The 26,815-nt window shown below is 40.4% G+C and overlaps 1 protein-coding gene across 2 annotated transcripts in view; it reads right to left on the bottom strand.

Annotated features, from left to right (window-relative positions):
- Positions 1–26,802, bottom strand: part of B3GALNT2 (beta-1,3-N-acetylgalactosaminyltransferase 2) — a 27,923-nt gene extending 1,121 nt beyond the window's left edge. Inside the window, exons 1-10 of one of the 2 annotated variants that reach the window (XM_039706979.1) lie at positions 26,614–26,802; positions 14,445–14,592; positions 13,085–13,185; positions 11,749–11,942; positions 10,666–10,761; positions 6,123–6,233; positions 5,277–5,355; positions 3,894–4,074; positions 2,227–2,352; positions 67–226 (exon numbers count right to left, since the gene is read on the bottom strand). In XM_039706979.1, coding sequence (XP_039562913.1) covers positions 67–226; positions 2,227–2,352; positions 3,894–4,074; positions 5,277–5,355; positions 6,123–6,233; positions 10,666–10,761; positions 11,749–11,942; positions 13,085–13,185; positions 14,445–14,592; positions 26,614–26,707 — 1,290 coding nt within the window. In that variant the 5' untranslated portion in view covers positions 26,708–26,802. Of the gene's footprint in view, positions 1–66; positions 227–2,226; positions 2,353–3,893; positions 4,078–5,276; positions 5,356–6,122; positions 6,234–10,665; positions 10,762–11,748; positions 11,943–13,084; positions 13,186–14,444; positions 14,593–26,613 lie in introns of both variants that reach the window. The other variant, XM_039706978.1, reaches the window with a different exon arrangement.
- Between the last annotated feature and the right edge of the window lie 13 nt (positions 26,803–26,815).

Below are 26,815 nucleotides of genomic sequence, written 5' to 3' on the forward strand. Positions count from 1 at the left end.
GACTCACCCAGTACATGCTGTTCCCCAGACCACTTAACACAGAAAAACTGAACTAATTTTTATTACCTGGTATGTTTTTAATCTTTCAGAGTTGCTTGCCAGCCACTGCACAATGTCTTTGGAGATGACATAGCCAGACCCACAAGCAAAGGCTGGATATGCAGGACTTGGATACTCCAGTTCTTGCCATTTCCCAGTTCGATCAACTGCCCAATTTAGTCTGAAACTGAAGACATGTTTGTTAGACATGAGATGTTTATAGAGAGTCCTCTGTGGAACCTATGAACACTGATAACAACTGAAGTAATACTGATAACAAACAATTTGGAGAAAGAAGTAGATGATCCTAATTATAGTTCCTAGTCTTATTTCTCTAGGGCACAAAGCTAAAATTGTAACTGTTGTTTTATCTCAATCTTGGATAATAAGAGAAAGTTTTCAAAACAGAAACAAAAGCAACATTGACAATCAGGTTTTCTGCATCTGCACCTTGCTGTTGGGTTTTGAACTAGGTAAGCACACACATCCTTACCTATTTTGTAACAGGCACATCTGTCTCCTGCTAATTAACCCCTTTGGTTAATCAACACAACACGAAGGCAGTGCCTCCAGCAGACATGCAGACGATGTTATGTAACCCATTTTCCTGTTAAAAACTAGCAGCTGCTTAAAAATCAGGAAGCAGTAGTACCTTCTCTAAGCTGTTTTCCAAATGAAACTCAACAAAGGAGATGTTCAAAGGTTGCCATCATGAATTACAAAAGAACTCTTCCTGGCAGTGGTGTTCTCCAGGGAAGCCTTTATTCACTCCCAGAGGCCTGCAGGAAGCAGTCTCTGTCTGCAGTCTCCCCACACGCTCCCAGCGCAGCAGAGCTTGCCATGGACCCTGTCAAACTGCGAGTGAGGCAGTGAAAAGCATCCTGCTTTCCCTGCTTGGGAACAAGCTGCTATTGCATTCCTCTGGCCTCACAAATGCTCCATGCAGTCACAGCTAAGAGACACAACTGTGTCAATGCAGCGGGGTCTCCCCTGTTTCACAAAGAGGTTCAGCATTGCTCATTTCCAGTCATGAGCACAAGCAGCTGAAAGCTTCAGTGAGCTACTGAGAACTGTCACCTCAGACAACAGCCCTGAAAGGGAGGAATTGCAGCTGACTGCCAGATATGTTATCAGATTCTGCCCCTTCTCAACTGAAGCTGACATGTTAAAGCACAAAGTAAATGCAAGTCTCATCTGATACCTGAATTCACTTTAGGCACAGTATCTTCCACTCCACTGAATCACAGCACAAAAGGTTAAACCCCCTCCAAACTGAGAAGCATCTGCTTTGACAATCATTTCATACTTCCATAGTTATTTCAGTGTTCCCTACATGTCACACTTGCCTGACCTGAAGACTGTGACTATTAAAGAATTTACATTTAGAGATGTCACTCCTACAGATCTTTGTACACACACCTTATTACATCACTTTATGTGTAAGCAACAGACAGGACCAGATTTGTGAAGCGAAGCAGCAAAGGCCTGTTTTTCTTCAATGAGCAGAGGGCAACAGGAAGGAACATTGTACCATTATGCTATATGGAAGCAGCATAGAGTTCCTGCTATATTGGATGTCATACCAGAGCTGCAGTGCATTCCATGGAAGGGAAGATGTGGGCTATTTTGATCCTCCTGGTTATTCACAAGTGTAATACAGGCTGGGAAAGTTCAGTCAAAAATTTATTAATCAGATCTGCTATTTCAAACAGCAGAAGCGGATAGCAATGCCTGAAATTCACAGATGTTACAATAAAGTGCAGACTGTAACAGAAATTTTGTTTCTCCTTTTTACTCCACTTCCTCAAGCCCACCAGAAAAATCACAGTGACATTACAAAAAGTAATATTTATAGTTCTGTACTATGTACGTTCCTTTTAACTTCAGTGTATTGCTGGAAATTATTTACTTATTTACTTAAGTACCATGACATGTCTACAACACATTTTAAAACCAGGCAAGATACTCAGCAAGTTTAAATCACTGTAAAGGCATACTCTGGAAAGTTATTGTAAAGGACTGATTTCTGATTCTGAGATTCAAAGTTTAACACATACAGAAGTCCTGCTTTTTACAACTGGCTTCCTTAGGCACAGGAGGGGAACCCACATGAAAACAGACTTAAATCACTAAACCACTAAAGAAATGGTATCTATCTCTTAAAGGTATCTTTAAAAAACAACTTACTTTCCCCACCAAATGTTTGGCCTGTCCAATTTTTTCTGCATTATCCTGTTAAAAACAGCTTCCAAATCAATGTAACAGTCATCATCAGTCTTCAGCAACAAATCAAAACTCGTTGATTCCACTGTCCTGTAGCCAAAATGAAAAGTGATGAAATGTTGAGCTGCACACCACAAACTACAGACAGCATGCTCTGCAAGGGGTTTTTTGGGATGTGGGGGGAAGAAAGAGTGAAGGAATGTCCTTGCTACCCTTGACTTTTAAATGTTTTCTCTATCAACCAAAGGCTGACTGCCTCAAAGGAGAGGCAGCTGTATCCTATGATGATCTGAAAACATGGACTTGTGTATGAGCAGAAGAAATCAAATTTGAAGTTTTGTTCTCCAACCAGGACAGATGGTGGATTTACTAATGAAACCATCTTAAGCAGTATTGACCTCAGAAGGATATGAATTCCTGATGCTGATGGCAGCACAGCTGTTAAAAGCCACTGGCTACACGTCAGTAGCCTACTTTCAGAATGAGACAGTCAGTTCATGGACAATTAGAAGGCTGGTGGTAAAAAACATCTGTGGAAACAACTCTGTACTCACTCTCTCTATAAATGCACTCTTCAAACACGAAAAATGTTATCTTTACCTGTCTGAAATAGTTGAACATGGCACACATAAAATAACCAAAAAAGCTTAAGATTCTAGGGATCCATGGCTGGGTTGGTTACAAACATTTGTAAGGGTAGCTTCTTATAACAAGAAGAGTATTTTTAAAAGCTTTTTATTACCAAATCTTGAAAAATTGCTAATCTGTAAGAAATTATCACAAAGATCTAAGTCTTGACATGCAAACCTCCTTTTAGAACTGAAAGCATGGTTCAGTTTTTCAGTTACATTCATAGCCATGAAATTTGTGAAGTAAGTGCATAATCTTGAAAGCAACTAAAATGAATTATGGTTAAATTACAATTGTCAATTGTATTACTTACTGCACAGCAGCATCAATTAATTGAAACAGTTGTCTCAGAGTAATAGAAATCACTGCAAATTAGAGGTAGAAACTAACTAGACTGACCACAGACAATGCAATTACACTATGAAAATTCTTCCTATCAGCCTTCTGTCCCCCTGTACACAAGCTTCCAATCCTTCCCCTCCACTCAGCACTGCTGTGGCCACATCTGGACTACAGTGTGCAGTCTTGGACTCCTCAGTACAAGAGGGACACGGCCATTCAGGGCAGAGAGTCCAGCAAAGGCCCATCAAGATGATTGTGGGACTGGAGCAACAGCCACAAACTGAAACACTGAGTGAGTTTACAAGCTGGCCAAAAGCCATCATTTAAAATACTAAAACTGCTGGTTTTCAGTTAGATACAAATGGAAAGAAATTACAAGGAGAAATTAAAATTTTTACACCTGGACTCTTAGAGCCTGTCTTGCCAGCTTGTGCTGATTTGAGGCACCAAGGGTCAGCATTCAAAAAACTATAGGCCCTGCCATTTTACTCACTACATGCACCCAAAATTTTGAGAGAAAAATACAACTTAATGAAGTAAATCACATAAGGCATGTACTTAATGGAACCTATCAAGTAACATAATCTGCCAGATCATCTTGGACTACAAACAGCACCATTCCTAAGAGAAAATAAGAAAATACTTTCTTTTCCACTTACCATCGGTAGAAGTTCAGCAGCTTGGAGGGAACGTTTCTGTAAGTGTCAACCACATCTACAAACACAATATCATCATACATACTGCTTTCTTCCTTCAATAAAGCATCTTCTTTCTCAAGGTTTCTTATGTGACTTGCAAACCTTTCTGGGCGAGTATGGAGGCTTTTTAAAAGAGCATCACCTTCTGAAAGAAACAGCACCCATTATTAAACAAAGATGCATATCTATATATTATTTAATATTTCTCTTGCATCATACAGGGCACTCATTGACAAAATGAATCTGAAGAAACATTCAAATAATTTGGGTTATGAAAATCCTGCAATTAATTAAAAAATTCTACAGAATGGTTGAAGTTGCAGAACAATGAAGGAATGTATTTTTGTATAAGGCCTGACACTAAAAGTTTAAAATAAAAAAGTATTCTCTTCAGTAATAAAAGAATTCAACTTTCTAAGGTTCCTTAATATAAAGAACAGTCTGGGACTTCACTATTTCTCTTACTGTAGAATAAAAAGGCTACTGTCAGTTCCTCCTAAGTATATGTATCTAGCATAAAAAAAATAAAACACACAAAAAACCAAACAATGCTATGCTAAATATAATCAAATAGGCATTGTTTCGATGTAGCACAGATGGTCCCTGCTGAACCACATCACATAACTGCAGGTAAAAGCTAAAAATATATTGCAGATAAGGAGGTAGTTTGTGGCACTGAAGAAAAGCTTGACAAACAAGATGGAAGGGCTGTAGCACACACTCAATTCAGGCTCCTACAGAGCTGACAAGATAACAGGACTGCCCGATTGTATCTGCCAGGCCCAGCTACAAAAACACAGCAATAACACTCTCAAAGTCTATGCTTATGTTGGCTATAACGGACCAAAAATAACACATTGACTCCAGTGCTATGTGGCCAAAATCTTAGAAACTGGAAAGGGCTCCTACAAAATCTCTCAACATTCTGCTGAGACAGGTGTAAAAGAGCAACAACAGGGATGGAAACTGTTTGTCCATATTAAATATTGTGATACAGTACCTCTAACTGCACCAGAACTGGGAAAAAGTGTAAAAAATATCAGGGAATGATTTCATTGCATGACATTTTTTAACTTGATTTTGGGTAGCAAAGAACAAGAAGAGAGTCTAGATAAGAAGACAAAGGGATGCAAATCAACTGGAGTGGCTGACAAAAGGCAAGCAAAGGAACCACATCAGGACATTGACTTTAAGCATAAAAGAGCCACGAAGAAAATGTTTCTACCAGAAGAAAACCTAGGGTGACTAAGTTCATGGAGACAGCACAAATTATACTCAGAAGTGTAACTTAAATGACCTGTTTTACCACAACATCAAATGTCATGCTACATTTTGTGGCCTTACCTTGAATAGTGTAGATAAAACCACCTGCAATTCCCTCCACACCTTCTGTGAGTTCATGTGGCAGTGACCCTTCCCCTGCCTGTTAGGAACAGATTAACTGAAATGAATAGATTAATTAATCTCTCATTATTGATGTGTTTTACCTCTGATTTTAAGGTGTGAAGTTTTCTGGCAACTAAGAATGAAATTAATTTAAAGCTCTGCTGGTTCAGGCACTTGCATAACCACAGAATCACAGAACATCCTGAGTTGGAAGGGACCCACAACAATTACTCATGTCCAGCTCCTGGTCCTTCACAGGACCACCCCAAGAATCACACAATGTGCCATGGAAGACTAAGACTAAGATTTTGAACTAAAGTTTTGTGGCATTTTTTCAAGTTTCATCCAAAATTATCAGTACTACTGAAACTTTCAGGAAACTAGTTTTGAAGCTGACAGCAAAATGCAAAATTATCTGGCTAAATTATGACTACACAGGATGTTTAGGCAAGCAAAAATCTGAGACAAAAAGAGACACACTGCCAAAAACCAAATACCCAGACTTTATCCCATCAGTTGGGATTTTAGCACAGGATTTTTGACCCACGTTTTGCCATCTCTGATATGCTGATACTGCTTCACATTCTCACAAAAACAATAAGAGCTTTACTCCCCTCAAAATAAAATGCCACTTACAGGCATAATTTTTTTGCAAGAAGGCAAAGCAAAACTTCTCTTCTGAGACAAGAGAAGCCCAACTGAATTAATGATTTACACAATGAAACACAGGAAAGTAAAATGCTAAATTCTCAACAATTACAGAAAAAATAGAAACATGGTGGAAAGGAAGGTGAGGGGACTCACTGTAATGACTCTGAAAACACCTCCTCCATCATTCACCATCACTTTATGAAGGTTTCTTGAAACCAAGCCCTGAAGATCCTGGCTCTCCCACACAATGGTACCTTCAAAACTCTGGTAAGAGAGCAAAATATAGTTATGCAGGTATACAAAGACTTTAAAAAATGGAAGTCAAACAGTTTGGGCTCATTAAAATGATTTTAAAATAGTGAACTTCACACAAGATTTAGCTTGAGTTCATAACATAAATGTTTTACTTACACTTCAATAAAAATAAATTACACATAAATAAAACACATCCATGAAACTCAGCAACACGTAATCATTCTTTTAAGACTAATAATGAATCTCTATATTAAACTTTTAACAGAAAGCTTTCTAAAATCATCAAAATAACATTTAAAGGTGACCTGAAGTGAATTGTAAAAAATCAAATATAAAATCCTGCATTTCAAAGAGAATAGGTTAAAACAGATTTGGAAACAAGCTCAGCTTTTATCGTTTTCTGCCAAACAGAGATCAGAGACTGGATCCTGACACCAGCAAAACTCAAAGAAAAATACAGCCACCTTTATTGCAGTAAAGGTGTCACAAGCTACTGTAGGACTGACAGAAGTCTTACATCTTGGCTGGTAAGGAAGAAAAAGACAAGTGAATAACTTCAAAATTTTCTGGTTTTAACAGTCAAATTAGGCTATGCCACTCCATGTTTTACATGTGTGTGTGTGTGTGTGTGTAAATTCTTGCATTTGAAAGGACTTCATCTCAACTTTAAACTGAAGACCCTTGAGAACATGCAAAGGAACAGGTGGGAAGTTGTATAAATAAGAGTATTGGTAAAATTTTATTTTTTAAATTTTTTAAAGCAATTTCTCCTTTATGAAAAGGTAGGGTTGTTATACTCCTGCCACCTAGATGAGCACATTCCATTTTGTCTCTCCCACTTTCATAGGAAATACACTGGTTGTTAGTGTGGGTGTTGGAATAGAAAAACAACTTGTTTGTACATGCATCTCTGTTACTGTAGGAAGTCTGTTTACTTATACCAACCTCTCATCTCTTTCCCATTTTATCTTCCTTGTACACTAGAAACCTTCTCCAAAAATCCTCCAGTTACTGAAACACCTTTAAGTCTAGATTATAGTTCAGCTTACTTTATTGCTTTCTTCTAAAAGCAGGTCTTAACATCTGCAGCAGTCTCAGGGTTTAATGACATCTCTGTGTGTATTTCAGAAATTTCTCATCTATTATTTAAAATGCCAGCTTTATAAGCTAATAATGGAGCTAGCCAGTGTTTATTCAAGCCTAACTTCCTTGCTCAATACCTTCCCCTTGCTTCACAGAATAAGCTGAATTAGAAGGGACCCATAAGGATCATCCTATCCACCTCCTCACCCTGCAGGACCATTCCCAAATCACACCCTCTGCCTGCAAGCATTGACCAAACTCTTCTTGAACTCTTGGCTTGGTGCTGTGACCACCTCCATGTGGAGCCTGTTCCAGTGCCCAAACACCCTCTGGGTGAAGAACCCTTTTCTAATATCCAGCCTAAAACTTCCCTGACTCAGCTTCAGGCCATTCCTATGGGTCCTGTCCCTGGTCACCACAGAGAAGAGATCAGTGCCTGCCTCCTCTTCTCCTCCTGAGGAAGCTGTAACTGCAGTGAGATCTCCCCTCAGTCTCCTCCAGGCTGAACAGACCAAGTGACCTCAGCTGCTCCTCAAATGCCTTCCCCTCAAGGCCCTTCACCATCTTCATTGCCCTCCTTTGTGCACTCCCTAACAGCTCAATGTCTTTCTTTTATTGTGGCTCCCAAAACTGCCCCCAGCACTCGAGGTGAGGATGCCCCAGTGCAGAGCAGAGCAGGACAATCCCTTCCCTTGCCTGGCTGAGGATGCTGTCCCTGAATGCAGCATCAGGACACAGCTGGGCCTCCTGGCTGCCCGGGCACTGCTGACTCATACTCAGCTTTCTGTTGTTTAATTATTTCTCAATTATCAAACTAAATAGACCAATATTAAGACTTTTTCTAGTGGCTCAATTTCTCTTTTTGCAGTGACTGTCATCTCCCATTCCAATGTTTTTTGCTGTAGGGATTGGGCTCTAATCACACTTCAGTGTCCTCTTTATAGACATAACCTCTGGAAAGTTCTTTAGTGACAGAAGAGTCTTTTAGGAGCAAGAGAGTCCTTTCATGCCTCAGCAAGCAGAAACGTTACAATTCTCACCACTGACTATTACTGATACTGACTTCAAATGTACCAGGAGTCTTAATCAGCTACTACCAGTGAACCTCAGTGTAAGGTGTCCTAAGGCTGTAAACTATCATTATTTTCCAGGTTGAGAGATTCATAAGCAAATTTTCTAATGACTTTAGCCCTCAGCTATTCTTACTCTAAACCAGTTAATGAAAGCTGAGGCCTGAAAATGCTTAAAGCAAAAACATTAGTGGCACACCTGAGACTACATCATCTGTTTTTCCCCATTTAAATTCCAGCCTTGTTGCTGCCAGAGCGCAGTGGCATTTACAGTGAATACCGAAGAAGTGAACTGACATAATGCAGCCCTGCCAAACTCCTTTCCAATGTTAAACAGTGCTGTGCTTTTTGTTCCTCCAACTACTCCCCATTAGTAATACAGAATATGTGCAGTACAGAGTCCCATCTTCATGCAAGTGGCCCACGGCTTTTTGACAAAATAAGTGCACTGCTAAGACTAGTCTGTAAGAGCCCTGTTTGTTTTAGTTATCTGCTGGTGCTTCTGCTGTTCTGTGCTTTCAGTGGTTCCAAGCTGAATGATCGATTCTGTCTCTCACAATCTGGCCTGCCAGATGCTTGTTCTAATGCTGCATTTCCTTGCCTTTCCCCAAGACGAGCAGAAAGAGCAGCACTTCAGCTGCAAGATGAATGAAGCTCTTCAGCAGTCTCTACAATCCATTACTTCTTCAAGGTAGAAAGACAGGGAATAGACGCTGTCTCAGACAGCATCCTATGACAATTAAACAGTTCACTAAATTTAGTGCTCTCAAACAAGTAGACAGGAACATGTGGGCATTGCCACCTCTTCTGAATCATCATGTATGCTTCAGCATCCTGAGCATCACAGGAGACTGCATGCTGTGCCTAAGCCCCATTAATCTACGTTAGAAACATCGTGTTACCCTGTAAGCATTCGGCGCATGACACACGTCAGATTAAGGAAGCCCACACAAAGAAATATATGAATACTAATATTCTCTCTCTCAAGGAAGTACTTCCCATCTGCCTCTCAGGAAAACTGCAACCATTTATAGCTAAATTACAACTGCCTGGAATTTTAGCATCTCAAAACAAAGGCTTACAGGGAAAAGACTCACATGATAGACTACCAAATTACTGGGTAACCAATATTCTTTTTAAAAATGTAAAATAAACCCTTAATCATTTTAGTATGAAATTAGATTGCCAAAGCATATGCACAAAATAGTGCAAGTGGTCTGCTCACCTGAAAGGTTTCCTGCCAGCATAACAACTTGCACAGTACCCAGTAAACACTGTCTAAGATAAATCAATCAGACAGCTGCAGATTCTCCTTAAAATTAATAGATTTCCAAATGCATTCATTAGTATAGAGCCAGGGGAATAAATCAGGGAATAAATTGGCCCAAATTGTCCTCTCTTCCCTCTTCAGTCTTCTCTTGCTTCATTCTTTCATAACACAATTTCTTTAGTAATAAAACAATCCAGGCCTAAAGACAACTTACAGAAACAGAAGCAAGACTCCAGGAAAATATTTAAATTAAGGGAAACTGTCCAAAACAGTACCAGAGATATCTAGCGAGAGATCACTGGTCCACTGAGAACAATTCCTTGTACCTGAGAGGGTCTGCTAACCAGAATTCTCCTTCTGAGCCAACCTTTACTCATATTCAACCTTCACTGTAAAATCATCAGGGTATTTTCCTATGATATTCTGTTCCTTTTGTGTTTAATCCCCTTCCTTCCTATGCAGCCACAAGTAGGATCCATATCCCCATACCAGAAACAAATAACACTGTCACTGCAAACACTGCAAACAAATAACACTGTCTTGGACATAACTTGATGTTATGTCCAAGACAACAGATGCAGAAACCTCTTTTCCAGCTGTTCCCTAGAAACCTGTGCCATCCTTCCCTCCCTGTCTTGTGTGCTAATGTCTGATAAAGCAGAAGGGAAAAAGAAGCACCACATGTTCTGGTAAACTCTCCCACAGAATCAAAGCAGGTACAGTTTTCAATCAGAAATAGATAAGTTTTCAGAAGTTGCTAGTATTTGACAAAGGAATTTTTTTATCAATTGTATTTTCCAGGCTTATGCTTTATAACTACCTGTGATAACAGGATGCTGTACAACAAATACTGGATTTCAGCATATCCCTGCAACTACTTACCCATTCTGGGATTCTGTGAACTAACATTCTAGAGGTTTTCACTTGCCCTTTTCTGCCTCAACCAAAGGCCAGTTTTATCAGTCAGTCTGTCCAGATGACTTAAAAGAATTGCTGGCAGTTCTGATACTGCACATACCTCTGGCAAAATAAACTGCTCTACTGGCTTGTACCACAATCTGTTCACCTGCACTCCACAGCTCGGCGGACTAAAGCGAGCACTGAAGATGGCTTCCTGTGAACAAGAAGAAAAAACCAAAATTAAAAAAAACCCCACAACACACATTAAAAGTGCTACTGTATTACACAGGCCATGAAATGGCTCTTAGATAATAACAATTTACATAAAGATTCTGCATTGCCAAATTCCAATCTTCAAAAACAATTTCCAAGCTCTCTTATGTAACCAACTTTTCTCCTTCACTGGAAGTAAAAAACTAATGCAGATAAAATGATCAGACATTGAACATTTAGGAATTCTACAGTTTAGGAAACATGAACTTGATTACAGTATAACTTATTATGGCTATTATAAACCAAAATCCTTGGAAGTTCATCATGGAAGTCATACTTACAATTCTTTATACTGTAGCACAGATAGAAGTTTTGAAATTGGCCTATCAAGTTATTGGTTGAGATAAATATAACCTATCAAATGCAACAATCTTGCTCAAAAAAATTTTCCCTCCAAATCATAAAGCTATTCTATCAAGCCCATAACAGTTTGGGACTGGGGGAAATGATCAATGTAGTTGATTATTACCAGTAAATAATAACAGTTTCTAGAAATCTTAAAATGTCTTGCCAGAAGACAGACAGGCAAAATTACAGCTGTTCTGCATCTCTGCTTGAAGACACCAAATGCATGGTTCTACAAGTGTTTTAAATATATTACATAGCTTAATTTTTATTCCTTAATAACTATCAATATTTAGAGCCCAAAACACAAAAAATGTGCATTGGAATTAGATGTAAGTGCTTTTTCATAACAGCATCTAGATTAATATACAGCACTTTGGGAATTTCATTTTTTCCTCATCCAGGATGTGCCTCTGTACACATACATGTGAATTTAAAATGCAATAAAAGAAAAATATAATTCATAAACTTGTCAGTTAAGTATTTCTCTTCTAACTCACCAACACAGCTTGTCACTTTCTTTAAGAACTTAATGCACAAAAAAGAGATATCATGCTTTCAAAAAATAACTGTAATACTCTACCTCATGTTCTGCCTGGTACAGCTTTACAGTGATGTTCCTCTGGAATCCCACGCCATCAGCCTCATAAAATACCCCAAGGCTGGTAATGACAATGGGGTAAAGCACACGGAAGGTCACACTGACGATTCTGTCTTCAGACAGCACAGAAGGTATGTCCTCAGGGAGACTGAATGCTTCAATTTCCTGATTCAAAACTGAATGAAAAGGAAAGGCCAGAGGTAAGGGGAGAAAAGTTCATAGTTCCTGGATACACACAAAGCACACTGCCTACATGCAAAGCATTCTGCTTAATTAGCATGGCTCACAAGTGCACAAGGATAATCAAAACACTGGAGTAAAAGAAAATACAATGGGCTGCAGATTGCAGCAAGAAAAATTTCAGTGGTACAGCAATCTGCAGGCTAATAGCAATTGCAACTCAATGCCTACATATCCACAGGGCAAAGATTAGAAACACAATAAATCCACAGCAGGAAGACAAAAATGCTATTTGACTGCATGAATACCTGTATATTAGCATAATAAAATAATTATTCATGTATCAAAATGGCACACACCTCCACCTAATTCAGCTGTCTGCTTTTTGGCATTATCGCCTACCTAAGCCCTGAGGTACCATTTATACTTGGGAACAGTAGATGTTGTCATCCAAAGAAAAAGTAACCAAAGTTACATTTTGTGTTGAATCATGGCTCAAGTACCTTTAGTTAAACTGTATTAAAGAGCAAGAATGAAATAAAATCCAAAAAGAGACAGGAAAAAGTTAAAATTTTAGTTAGGAATTTCTGTATGGCATTTAATTTTTTCCTCCATTTTACATTTCTTAATTGTTTTCTCTCTAAAGCAGAATCTGAAAAACCAATCAGCCAAATTTGCTTAGAGAATTCACTTTGTCACCAGAGAAGTTCATCTGACACTCAAGACTGTCACTTTCTTCACATTTGACACTATGCCAGGTCATTCTGTCTCTCTCCCCATCTGACACTCAAGACTGTCACCTTGCTACTTTCTTCACATTTGACACTATGCCAGGTCATTCTGTCTCTCTCCAGCTTCATTTAACACTTACATCAAGTAAAAATGTATTGTATATGGGAGAGACTGGTGACACAAGAAAAATGCAAATCCATTAGAAGTCAATGGACTCCCCTCCACAGGCCCAAAAATCTCTCCCTTTCTGGCCTGCACACGGTACTTACAGGAAGGTTATGCAGCAAGTTCTAGGAGGTATTTGTTTTCAAGACTAGCTGTCTCAATGAAACTCCCCAAACTACTCTCAGAAAAGATGGCCAGCTCTAGTTCAAACCACAGAATTTTTAAAAGTTAACGTCTATACCTGGGTTACTGATGTTCAGAAGTTTGCAGGAGTAGGGGTCTTCTCTGTCCTTCACTGGTACAGCACAACCATGCGCACCTATTATAAACTTCACAAGGACACTAAAATAATTTGCTTTTATTAACACCAGTTCTCTTCCCTCCTCCCCCCATCTTCAATAAACTTAATTTTATCACCATGACCTGTCTTTCACAGGGTTAAGATTTTGAACCTCTTAAAAATCAGCAATGACAGTTGGTATGCAGAGCAACCACATGAATCCCCTCACAGGAGCTCAATTCCAAATCTACGTTAACATTTTACATTATGAGGTTGCAAGAAGATTGGCAGCTAGAAATGAGAGACAAGACAGCCAGCACACTAAACAGAAAAAAGACCTAAGGCAACACTGAAGGATCCCAGAGACATGCCCCTCCTAGCCTGAGTTTGTTACTTCATTCAAGATTGTTTAAATACTACGCATTCAAAAGTCAGTGAAAAAAAATTAAGAAAAAAGACACATAGCATCAAAGGAGGAATGAGGATTCCAGACTACCTGTTACAATGAAATATTTCAACTTTGGGCTGTAGCAAAACAAGAGGTTCCTCCCCAGTTCCAATCATGGTTATTCCATAGTAGGAAGACATCAAGTAAGTACAAAGAGCAAGGATCCACCTCTGCCTATCTTTTCACCTAGCAGCTAAATGTCCTCCCAGAACTCCATGTAAGCTATGAAAGGTCACAATTTTAGATGACTGAGGTGGCTATGCTGCACCCCAGGCTGCATGCTGACACAAATCTGGGAACAGCAAAATGCTCTCAGTGCAAGGCAGGTAACAAGGTGTAAGGATGGCAGTGTTTCTGGGGACAAACTGCAGCAGAGCTTCTCAGCAAAACCAGACCTGTCTGTACACTGTCAGGTCTACGCAAGCAGTCAGGAAGGGCCACACACTGCAGCAGTTTGGTGCACCTGGTTCAGTGGGAAACAAACCTGAACTTTACAGTTGAGGCTGTTTGGAAGAGCTTTCGTGGTTCTCTCAGCAAATGTAATCCTGCCTGCTTTCAAAAATCCTGGATTACCAAGGATTCAAGTTGTACACAGTACATTGCAACACAGAAAAGAGAAAGGCTTATACATCACTAATAAACAGTGACAAGTAATTGCAAAAGCAAACAGCAGTGTATAGTTACAGCCCAAGGCAAGAAGTATTCTTATACACTATTAAGCAGGCTTTTAAAAAATCTATCAGAATACAAGATGCTAAAAACCAAACAAATAAACTAGGAAACATTTTAAAACAAACATTATAAAATCAAGATATTTCAGCATTACAATGACCCCCTGCCCCCAGGCCCAAACTACAGAACAGTAAAGGTTACCGTTGGTTCAGGGCAGGATGCTGTTTCAGGTGCTTGAACCAAGTGTTCCTTATAACACTGCGTAGTTCATGATTGTGTCGAGCTGACAGAACACCTACGATAACATCATAATGCTTCAGCTTCCATTGAGGAAAGAAGGACAGTGGACCTAGAAGCAGAAAGTGACAAATATTTACCTTATGCTCATATTACCACAAGCTTGAGTTGCAAGCAATAATTAATTCCAGCCTTCCAGTACTTAAAGGGGGCTAACAAAAAGGAGGGGGAGCAATGCAGATAGTGATAGGACAAGGGAAAAGGGTTTTAAACTAAAATGGGGGAGACTGAGATTAGATGTTGGGAAGAAATTCTTTATGCAGGGGGTGATAAAACACTGGCAAAGTTCTCTGGTTGCCCAGAGAAGTTGTGCCTGACTCAATCCTGGGAAGTGTTCAAGGTCAGGTAGGATGGGGCTTTGAGCAACCCGGTCTGGTGGGAGTCATCCCTGCCCATGGCAGGGGAGATGAAATTAGATGATCTTTAAGGTCCCTTCAACCCAAACCACTCTGAAATTCTGTGATTAAAGGACATCTCAAAAACAAGAGAACCGAAACACTAAAAACAAGCAGCATAATTACTTTTCCATTGTTGGTTCAGAATCAGAGAAACATTTTCAATATGCCAAAACCTTCACTCAGATGCCCATTTTCCCTGTGTTTTCTAAAGTTGCTGGGACCACCTTTCTGCCTCACAATTTCAGTGTGGAATCTCAAGGACTATTGTTTCTAACCTTTTGAAGTGGAACACCACTCTGCCTTCACACAGGATGTCACATCCCTGCACAAGGGAATGCTCTGGCTTTATTCAAAGCTGGATGCCACTGCCAATACTTGTAATCCAGGATTTAGCTTGTGCTGTTTTAATTTAGAGATCATGAAACCTGAACTTGATTTCAAGCAGGATTATGACCAGAGACCTGAGAAGCTCTGATTTAGAGCCTGTAAACAGTCAGGCAAGTAGCTAAAGTGAATTTGTTTCGTTAAATCTATCACACATCCTCTAGAGTTAAGACAGATTTGTATTTAATTTTAGGATTGTAAAGGATTAATAGCAAAGGATTGCTATTGCTATTAGGATTAATAGCAAAGGATTGCTTCCTTCTCATCTCACTATGTTTTTCATTGGGCTGCAGATAAAGAAAATAAATGTAAGTGTGAGTGCACTTTAAACTACTGCCTATAGCATAGATAAGATTTTTTAGAATCTAATTAAGAGACTAAAAATACTGCCACGTCTATATTGTGAACTCCCATAATTGAATTACAACCCAGACTCTACCTTCTGTACCAGCATCCCCTTTCTCCACTTTGAAGTTGAATAGATGGGTTCTTTTACACTACTCACTAACCTAGGACCTCACAGCATCTGCCACAAAAACTGCTGTGCCAAATCCCACCACACATCCATCTAGCCTTATATCCCACTGCCAGTGTCCAGCATGCAGTGGAGAGGCCTTGGCCTTGCTATGTTCCATGCTGAATCAGCATCAAGATTTCAGAACTTCTGTTGTTGTTCTTTAGGGCTATTGAAAATATCCCTGACTCCAAAAGCCAAATGAAACTGCTCTGGAACTGATTCTCAGAACAAGGCAAAAGCAGAAAAACTACAGAGTGACGTTTCCACAGGTAAATCTTTCCCATTCTATTTCCCTCCAAATATTTTAGTTTTAAGTCTGAAAACACTGATTTTCTTTAAGAAGGTTAAGTTCCACTATTATTTAAATGAAAGCAGCTACAAGACTATCAATTACTTAAGCTGAACATTAACCTAATTAAGAGAAGCTTCCATCAACTTAGGCTCAGAACGACTTAAAATCCCAAGCAATGAGCTATTAGTTACAGTCTTCATTTTTCACTGAAGTTACCTGTTGCACCTCTTACAACAACCATAACTGAATTGAAGGCGAGGTTTGGGAATTTGTTTGCTGCAGAGTAGTAAATCTAGTGCCCTACATAACATCTGAAGAAACTTGTAGGTCAAACACACTGTTCAATCAAAATACCAATTTAGTTTTCCTTTATGCTGGTAAATACCATTTATCCAGAGGCTATGCATGTCCTCATAGGTCATTACATAGCCAACTCTCCCAGACAGCAGAGATACATGAGACAGACATATGTTCCTGTGTAGTTACATAATTCCTACTTACACATCCCTTTTTTCCCCATGTTCTTCATCAATCCTTTGATTATTCTTCAGCCTTAACTCCAAGCATTCCAGTAAAAAGTTCATAGGTTTAATATGACTATTAGTCTTCTAGCTGACTGCAGATGAGGTACTGTTTACACAGATTTCTTTTTTAAGACATCACTTTTAATAAGAAGCAGAACCATTCCATTAAATCAAAATTAAAGAAAAATAAAACTAAGGGAACAAGTCTGTGGGGTGACTTGACTCAGAATAGCATAAAATGAACTTGAATGAATTAAAAAAAAAACAACTAAAAATAAGCTACTCAAATCAAATATACTTTTAATTAGTTTATGTTTTAAAATGGGAGAAGCTTTTCCTTATGAACCATCCACATGGGAACAATGTTAATGTAACAGATGCTTCAGAATTAATATCCTGTTGCTTTTAGAACAGCATTGCAGTGGTCTATATTCAGAAGACTGTCTGTCTTTTCTGTCCCAAGAGTTACGCCATTTTATTTTTAAAACCACTGAAAATGAAAAAAAAAAAAAAGAAAGCTTACTTTGACAAAACATTTTTTGCTTGTTAGTAAAGATTTCTACTTCCCATGGAAAAGTAGGAATAATGTTAATATTTCAGAAAAATAGACTCATATATGCTTCTCTGAACTTGCATTATTAAAAAAAAGGGAGATAAAGTGAGAAGAACAGGGAAAAATACTAAGGCTATTATTAATTTATAAGGATAATTCCAATATGAGCATAAATATTCTCTGATGCAGCATATTTCAAGAGAAAACATTGCTGACCTCAAAGTCAATAGTGACAATTTAGACAAGCAATCAATTCTTGCCACTGAGGACCAAAGCTATTTATCTCCCATTCTATTTTTGTACATTTTTAGGTCAAAATTTTCAGTGTCAGATTGTATCATATCATATACCTCACTCTTACCTGAAACTGCTTGTGCAAGACAATTACATCTCTACATTTTCTGATTTCAAAGACAAGAAAAAACGGTAAATTTTGCAGTTTGTGAAGGGGGTGAAAAAAAGAAGAAAAAAGCTACACATCACATTCCATATTAAACCCTAAAAGTGCTGTGGACCAAAGGTATGGAGAAGGAGAAGCTTTCCCATCCAAAGGTCACACTACCACTGCCTACCTTGCTTTTGAACTCTTCCTTATTCAAAGCCGCACCTCAGCTGCATTACTTAGCCCAAGACTTTTCGGAAGAACGTGAGACAAGTACACAAAGCCTACCTGTTAATCCACAGCAAAACCTACAAAAGTATGAAAGCAAGCAGCCCTCCCTCAGCTGCTGAGGTTCATTTCATTCTCCACAGCAGCTGTCAGCAGTACTTCTCTCTGCTCTAAGTCTACTAATTCCAGTCTGCAGTACTTTGTGTCACATTGTTCATTGTAAGCTCCTACTGAAGCTTTCTTGGGCTCTGATATTTTTAAGGACTGGCTTCCACACAATTCTCTGACATCTGACCATACTTATACTTTTATTGGTACAGATTTTCACCTCAGTATCAGCTTCAGGAAGCTTTCACAGGACTCTCATTTGTCAGTTTTCACGAAATGGGTGAAAGTGCTGGTCAGCCTCGGCCTGTCTGTCAAGCTTGACTGAGAACTAGCAACAGATCAAAGTTTGGGACAGATACAGGAAAAAGTAAACAAGTGCATACATAGAGTACAAAGCTGTGCCATTAGAAGACACGACTAAAGATGCAGAGGTGTGTGTCCTGCTGAGCTGGCCACAGAAAGAGTTCACCACTGACAGGCAGTCTGCTGACCCTGCTCAGATTTTAAACCTCAGCAGCTTGCCAACAGCTCTTGAAGTTTTTCGAAATCCCAAACTGTAAAGATGAACATGCACCTCTTCATCCCATGAGACTGATTCTCGATAAAATGTCAAATTAGGCTGCTAATTATATTTGCTTCATTATAAGGAGATGAAAAGAGTGAGAGATCATTTAGCTTGATTTTGTCAACAAACACGGTCTTGCTAAACATATTTCTATTGATGAGCCCCCAATCAACTATTAAATTTGCCAGTCATTTTCAGTAAAATTTGACATAATATGCAGTCCACAAAGTGATTAAGTCTCCACATTTCATGCAACTGGAGGGACAAAGAAAAGACTCATTAGTGCCTACACTGAGAAACAGCAAGGTAGGCTTACTTGCAATCAGGCACCAGAGCACCTCCACTGGACACAGCTAAAATAAGTGAGCTCCACAGAAGGCTGGGCTTTGTATCTTCTGCTACCAATGCAGCTTTTTTCTTTTCTTTTTTTTTTTTTTTTCAATTCCTGAATAAATCAATTAATGGAACTAAATAGGCCAAGCAGAAGTTATTTAGAATATTCTCAACTAATCCACTTCATAAGATAAGCAACACTCCTCCAAAATAAAAAGCCCCACACATTTTTATCTCTGCCTATTCCTGTGATTTTGTATTTATATTCCTGAGGTTTAATACTTTTTTCTTCTCTGCCGCTTTGCAAAAGATCCAAACAAACACGAAGGAAGGAATTAACTCAATATAAAGATTTGTATTCACAGAATGCTGACATGCACAGAAAAAGAACAAACCAAAGAGCAAAAGCAGCTCTTTCCCCTTTTTAATCTACTTCACTTAATCTGTTACAGCTCATCTCATTACATGTTTTGCTGCAAGCAGAGCTACCTGACCTCCCTGCAGTACCTGCTTCACCCCAGAGCCAGAAATGGCCAAGATGTGCACCCCTGGTCTCTGCAGTACGCCGTGAGGCAGGCACGCTTTTATACAAGATTTACAGATTCAAAGAACAAAACCTCTGCAGCCAGAGGTTTCTGTTTGTTTTACATCAACAGCATTCCTTAGAAGAAATAGGACAGCAGGGTCCTTCTGAATTGCCAAGTGGCAGTAGTAACAGTGGTGGAGAGATGCTACCCTAAAACACCTTAATCATAAAATACTTGCACATTTCTAGATAAAACTGGGAACAACAGCCAAAGCATCAGTAGAAAAGTTAAAAGAAACAAAGAAAAATCTTCCTGCAACACAAACTGATGCCTCCTTTTGTTTTTATATTTTGTGGAGGGAACAGATGGGGTTCTGGCAGGGCAGGGGAAGCAGAGTATAGCACCTCTATCTGATGAAAATTGGCCACCAATCCCTGGTGCCATGGAACACAAGTCTGCTCCCAGGCAAGGCTACTTGCTTTCTTCTGGCTGTTCCACTCAGTGTGCATTTTAGACGATAACTGTTGAAAACCTTAATCCAGCCTACTCTGACAGAATTGCTCCTCTTTGTCCCCTGCTCCAGTGCCAAAATACAAAAATACAATTCCACTGCCACTCATCAGTAGTTTCCAATGTCACAGTTACTCATTTTCAGAGTAACTGAAAACCCTAAAAAAATCTCAATTAATTTGGAAAATACCATCAGCTTATTTTGTGTCCATCAAAAGTTACGGGATTGTTTTATGTTGGGGGTGGCCTATCCACAAAAAACCACGTCATACTAAGATCTTACAGATGAAGGGTGGGGGACAACTGGTATTTGAGGCAGGACTGCACATCTACTGCCAATGCCAAACCTGACCAGCTGAGTTTCAGCTTCTATGGCCACCAGTCTGTAAGTCTTTACATACCTACAAAAGACAAAATAACTTTGTGACCAAACATGCTACTCCCTGACAGACAGGATGTTGTCTGAAATCTGGTAGTCCTTTCTTAATAAAGTCCCATATTTTAGCAAAACTTCACCTCATAGCTTGTTCTCACATTTTGGTTCCATTAGGCCAGTGCCTGAAGAAGTACATGCTGTGCCACAGGACAACAGATGGCATACAAGCAGACTCTGGAAAATGCTGGGTTTTAATCTGTTGCATAATTGTTCACTAGTAGAAGATTGACTCTCACAAATCCAAATGGGCCAATTTTTAGCTGCCACCCCCCACCCCCCCATAAATGTAACAGGAATAACGACTTAAAGGGCATCAGCATCAGCAAAGTAGCAGACTACACAGAACGTGTGGGGCTCTCTGAATAGGCCCTGAAGCTGAAGCCCAACAGTGAGTAACTTCCTACTCAATAAGATTTGTGCCTCAATTAAAACACACAATTAGCAATGAATCCACCTGGAGTGCTAAAAGCAGGTCTGTCTGTTCCTTCTCAAGTTTCTGAGGTCATTTTATAATTAGCATTTATCTAAGACTTTTATAAAAAATTAACTAAGCTTCCTACTCACAAACTTTCTTTGGATAGCACTTGTTTATAACCAGTTAGACAAGGATTTCAATTAAACCTAAAAGCATGTTCCTGCACAGATCTTGCTCAGAAGTGTGAATTACAGTCTCATTAACTGATGAACAAAAAAAAAAGCAGGAAACCACCAAAGTCAGGATCCTAAAACAAAGGCCTTTGGTCTTAGGATTGATCCTATTTATTTTTTTCCAATTCCTGAGTACTGCCTACAAGAAGTGCACTCTGTCTTCTGTGACGCCAAGGTAAATGTGATCATGAGCACAGAGAAAGCCTGAATACTGCACAGGGAGAGAAACAACAGAGGGCCAAGAATGCAGGCAAACTACAGGCCTCTCACAAGGGGTGGTTAAAAGGAAGACTTTATTGCAGAAGGTACTTCCAAGAGAGGAAGAAAAGTGGATGGAATGAGTGGAGACTGGAACACTGTTTACATTTAGAGCCATCCGACCTATAATTAAAAAATAAAACTGTTTTCTAGAAATGTTTTCTATTTCTAGAAGTGTTTTCTATTTTTCACTAGAAATTAGAAGTACCTGAAGTGCTCAACTTAAGAAAGCAAAGGTTTAAAACAGAGACCTTTAACATCCATGGTAACATGCTGAAGACGTACTTGAAGGAGGAGAAAGACTCTTTTGACTGAAAGGTTTAAGAATTAAAGGGAATAATCTAGTTGCAAGTCAGCTTAGGCTAGAAATGAGAACATATTTTTAATCAGGACAACAAGCCTCTGGAACAACCTCTTCCTACAACTGCTACGAATCCAAACGAACAGACAAAAAGCCACCCCAAGCCCTCACTAAATAAATGTAGGCTGCCCACCTGCCATTTTATAACAGAAACCAAGAGTTGCTTCATAGAAATAGTAAGCAGAATTGATGGCTGGATCTATTCCAATCTTGTGTGAGTGAGTCAATGAAGCCAAGGTAAATAATCACTAAAACAGGTTATCAACTTTCTGACAGATTTCCATTTGAATGTGTGGTAATGATTATTTGGGAGGGTAATTAAACTCCTCAAAAAACAGAACTGCTGTTCACCCTGCATGGACCTCTACTGGTGGCTAATTCTGCAACTGTTGAGATAGCACACAACTATTGTACACAACTATACAGAAGTGCCAGAGAATATACAACTTACACATTTTTATGTCACAGCTATTGCAAAACATTGCCCCATGATAAGATTTACTTTTTATTCACACCAGAGATTCCAGATAATCTGTAATAAAGAGCAGTTGGAGTAGTAATCAAGGAAAAAAATTACTCAAGTGAAACAAGACTGGCATTATCAGGCACTACCAGAACCTCTTAAGTAGTTTCAGATTCAAGAAGCCTTTTAATAAATTTAATACATTTTAATAAATTTTAAAACATTTCTTCCTCTTGTATACAAATTCACTGATGTTCCTAAAACACTCTGTATAATAAAAAAAACAAAACAACAACACAGAAGACATCTGAGGTCCCTTGGCTCATCCTTCTTTCTCCTGCCAAGGCAGCCATACCTACATCTTGTACATTTTGTGGTACTTTGAGAGCTAAGAGACAGATTCTTCCTTAAATACCATGCAAGGATTGGGCCTACAAAAAGACAACACATGTACAGTACTGAGCATTTTCCTAGGGATGACATATGTTCTCACTGTAGAGGAGGCATCGTTATTCCTCTCGTCAGCATGAATACATTACTCAATAGCAACTTTACAATAGTATTTGTTTACAACTAAATAAACCCTGCACAGAAACCATACACTTGCTCTTTCAGTATTAAAAAAAAACCCACTTATTAAAAATCCTAGTTACCCTAACATTATCCAGTGCAGCAGGATTTTACAGTAATGAACATCAACTCCAATAGTAACTGCTTGAAACAGGGAAATTCTGAAGAGCAAAGCTACTTCTCTCCTTCCCCAACTTCCAAGTGGTGCCTTCCTCCCTCTCCTCAGGGCTGCTCTACCTCAGAAATTCCCATCAGGCCTTTCTGTAATGAGCTGGGCAGTGAAGTGTCCCTCGACTGGACCAGGAACCAGCCCCACCATGGTTAAGGTGAAGGGGACACTGACCATGGGAAGGAGCTCCTGTTGCCTGATCAAGGAGGGAATGACAGCAGCAGTAGTCAGTCATCCCCTGGCAGGCCTGGAACATTCCTTACTTGAACTGTACCCTGAGTAGAACAGACTCCATAGTTACTGGATTTTTGAAAATTCCAGCAATTACCAACAAAGACTGTGCTCAGGGTGGAAATTTATGGATGACTAAAGCCAAACATCTAAAGAACCCTAAAAACTGGTCTTGAGTGAAGCCCTTTGGCTCTCCTGGACCACAGCAGACTGTCACCAGCGACTCTCTGAGCAGGATGCCTCTCAGAGCTCACAGACTCCCCAGTTTGCAAAGTTCTGAGGATCAGCACCCAAAACTGATGACAGGGCCTGGGCTGAAACCTTCCACTCCTTGAGGCTCAGCCCTTTCCCACTGAGAAATGCCAAGATATTTGAAGTGAGTGTTTCACTGAGCTCCAGGGGAATTTTTAACAGGTATACCTCCATACATTGATACCCATACATCCCTGTATATAAATATATCTCTTTGTGTCAGTGTACATGCATGTGTGGACTGACTTAGGCACTCTCCTGCCAGTATAGCATGAATGTTGCTGTCTTGGATGTATAATGAAGTCACTGTAGCAATTATAGTAAATCCTATCACTTTGTAAATGTTCAATTAGTCAATGATTAAGTGGCTGCTAAATTCTTTAGACATTGATCAAAAACCAAGTCTGAGACTAAGACTGGACCTAGCTGCATCTCAGCTCCATGAGGGGTTTAGAAAGTAAGGGGATCCACTCTGACTCAACAGGAGGGTCTCCCTTACCTTTATGCATCTTCAGCCTCTTTATAAATCACTCTAAATGAATTCTAACTCAGTTTTTCCTTTCTCAATCCATGAGGGTTTTTTCTTTTTTTTTTCTCCCCCTGGTCCTCCTCCCCATCCCACTGCAGGGGTGGGGAAATGAGTGAGTTGGCTGCGAGGTGCTCAGTTGTGAGCTCAGGTTAAATCCAGGTGATACCTGGTTTTGCTACTACCTTTGACAGCGATTCTTTAAGCAACCTAAACCACTCATTTGTGACAAATTGGCATGTTTGACTGCATGTCAAATAGAAGGACAGATTACTTAAGAAAGCACAGAATACGTCCAAGTTCCAAATTCTCAGAAGAACACGGTTAACTGACATGATAGTACAGCTGTGAAATGACAGCTAAAGGTAGCTGGAGCCAGATAAAGGATGGAAAAGGAATTATTTGCAAAATGCTAGGAACCTAGTTAGAAGCTGCTTATCAAGATAGCAAGAATAACAATAAAAGGGTATTATACCTAAAGGAAGAAATAAAACTCCTAAAGGCAACTGAATTAATACTGTCTTTGAAAATGGAGCAGCTGCAAAATCAGTTAAGGGAAGAAAATGAGAAAAAAAAAGTCACAGGAAAACATCAGATTTATGTTTATGTGGGCTTTTCATCCTCCTGACGTTGTATAATTAGGAAATTAATTGTATCCCCTGAAGAACGGGATGGGAACATATGGGATGACCCTGATGACAGCAAACTGAGGAAAGCTGATTCTTTCTCTCAGATTCCTCTGAATATGAGCTCAAACACATCACTAAAGCAAAACACATTCTCATTTCTTTTGGCCTTCAACAACTGATGAAATTACCCAAAGATACAGGAGCACGAATTTCAATATAAATGCAACAGGATGCTGAGAAGCTGGGTGTACAACTTGGACAGCACAGAGTTAAAACCACTGCAGTGAATGGAGCAAGTGTTATTTGACAAACCACAAAAGTTAATTTATTGTTCTCTTGGTCGAGAAGTGAATGTTGTCTACTTGCTTTGAAGGGGAAGATCAATGGACAATGGAACTACTTTGGATTTCAATATTTTGAATATCCAAGCCTGGCACACGGTGGTTGGCAATGTGCAGCCCTTTGGTCCAAATCTTGCCCCTAAATCTGACAGCAACCAGGGGGTACAGTGCAGTACTTTGTGCAGTCCCTGCACTCTCAATCCAAACACTCCCAAAAAAAAAAAAAAAAAAAAGATAAGAGCAGCTTTTGGATACTTTGAGGCACTGGAGGAGACATATACCTAGATTTCCTATCATTTCTCACCCACTGTACTCACTTCTACAAAAGGAAAATCACTTTGTTAAATTAGTCACTGATGAAGTGCTTCTAATTCATTTAGATACAAACCTCTGATGAAGTTGGAGACCAAGATTGGACTTAGCTGCACCTAAGCTTTGTTAGGAGTTTAAAATCAAGGGGATCCACCCTGAACGCTGTGACTCAACTACAGTCAACCCTTATCCACTTGAGTCTTTGATCTCTGTGTAAATTGTTCTAAATTAATTCTAGCTGGAGTTTCCTTAGGACATTTAGTCCATGCAGTAAGCAACAGAGAGAGCCTCAATATACAAGTTTCTTAAGCTGCTCATACCTTTAACAGTGATTATTTAAGTGACCTAAGTCACTCATTCACACCAACACCAATTGAGAAACTTCTGGATTTTCTTTGGAAATGTTTGTTAATGGAAAACACATTTACTTGGGAAAGGCCACCACAAGACTCCACACTGCCACTTCTAACTCCAAATTAATGCTCTGAAGCTTCCAAACGGCACCATGAAAGATGAACAAAACCAACCAGGCAATTCAAACACACATCAGGCTAGAAGTTCAATAATTGTATCTCCCTTTCTTTTATAATCCAAGTGTAACCGCTGCTGATGTGATTATGCAAAAGCCAGAATACAGACAGACACCTATACAACTCTGCAGCCTTCGGGCTATGCAATAGCGCAATTGCTTCTTGCATATTTGCACTATTAATTGCCACTGGCAATCAGCAGACTCTTGTTTCCTCACAGCTGCGCACACCCTGCACGACAAACAGGCACCAGTGGCAGCGTGGGTCCATTATTGAACGGGCTACTGGGTCACTACACAGCTCTAAGCACACCCCAAGTAAAAAACCACCATTACGTGTTCATTCACAGTCTTTTCTAACATCGACAAACAGCACCTGTGGGCAGCTGACAAAAGTTTCTGTTCCAACAGACGCCCGCTTCCTCAGGCTTGAAGATTTGCGGCCTGAAAGCTACACCTCATTTTATAAGGAGCACAAGGTAAGCCCTCAAGGTTCGGATTTCACTTGTGCTGGATGATACCCGGTCCTATGAATAGCTTTGTGCAGCACAGGGGTTTTAAAGCCGGCTGAGGCAAACACAGCGCAGTGCGAAGAGCTATTCCTAGGACCGGGAATGACGCGACACGAGCGGGGTCGGTGGGAATTTCTTCCCCACGTGCCTCGGTGGGAGCGGGAGGGCACCGGCGGCGCAGCAGGCGCTCGGCAGCGGGAGCTGCTGCCCCGCTCCGCACCCGCGGCAGCGCCGCGCCGCCGCCGCGCCCGGTGCCTCCGCCTCGGGCGGCGGAGCCCGCGCTGCTCTCCGCCGCTCCACGGTACGAGACGCTCCCTCCCCTGCCGACGAAGCCCGCGGGCACCCCGGCGCTGCTCCCGCTGCCCCGGCCACAGCGTCCCCCGGCCCTCCCCTCGCCTCCCGCCCCCGTTACCTGCCCCGCCGAACCCGACCTCTCCTCGCCTGGTGAGGGAGGCTGGAGGAGCCCAGCCCGCCCGGATGCCCCAGGCACCCGCCGCCGCCCGCCCCTCTCCTACCTGCCGGGTGGCTCCCGGGGCAGCTCAGCAGCAGCCAGAGGTGCAGCGCGACCCCGACCACACAGGGGCACAGCAGCACCAGCCAGTTTCGCATTGGCCGCCGCAGCCGCCGGCCCCTTCCCCTTCGCGCCGGCCTCTCCCAGCGGCGCCGGCGCGACGGCCCGGCTTGGCCGCCCGCGGCTCCTCCCCGCTCGGCCGGGCC

The sequence above is a fragment of the Passer montanus genome, unplaced genomic scaffold (assembly GCF_014805655.1).
Source record: "Passer montanus isolate IOZ18808 unplaced genomic scaffold, ASM1480565v1 scaffold2, whole genome shotgun sequence".
NCBI lineage: Eukaryota > Metazoa > Chordata > Aves > Passeriformes > Passeridae > Passer > Passer montanus.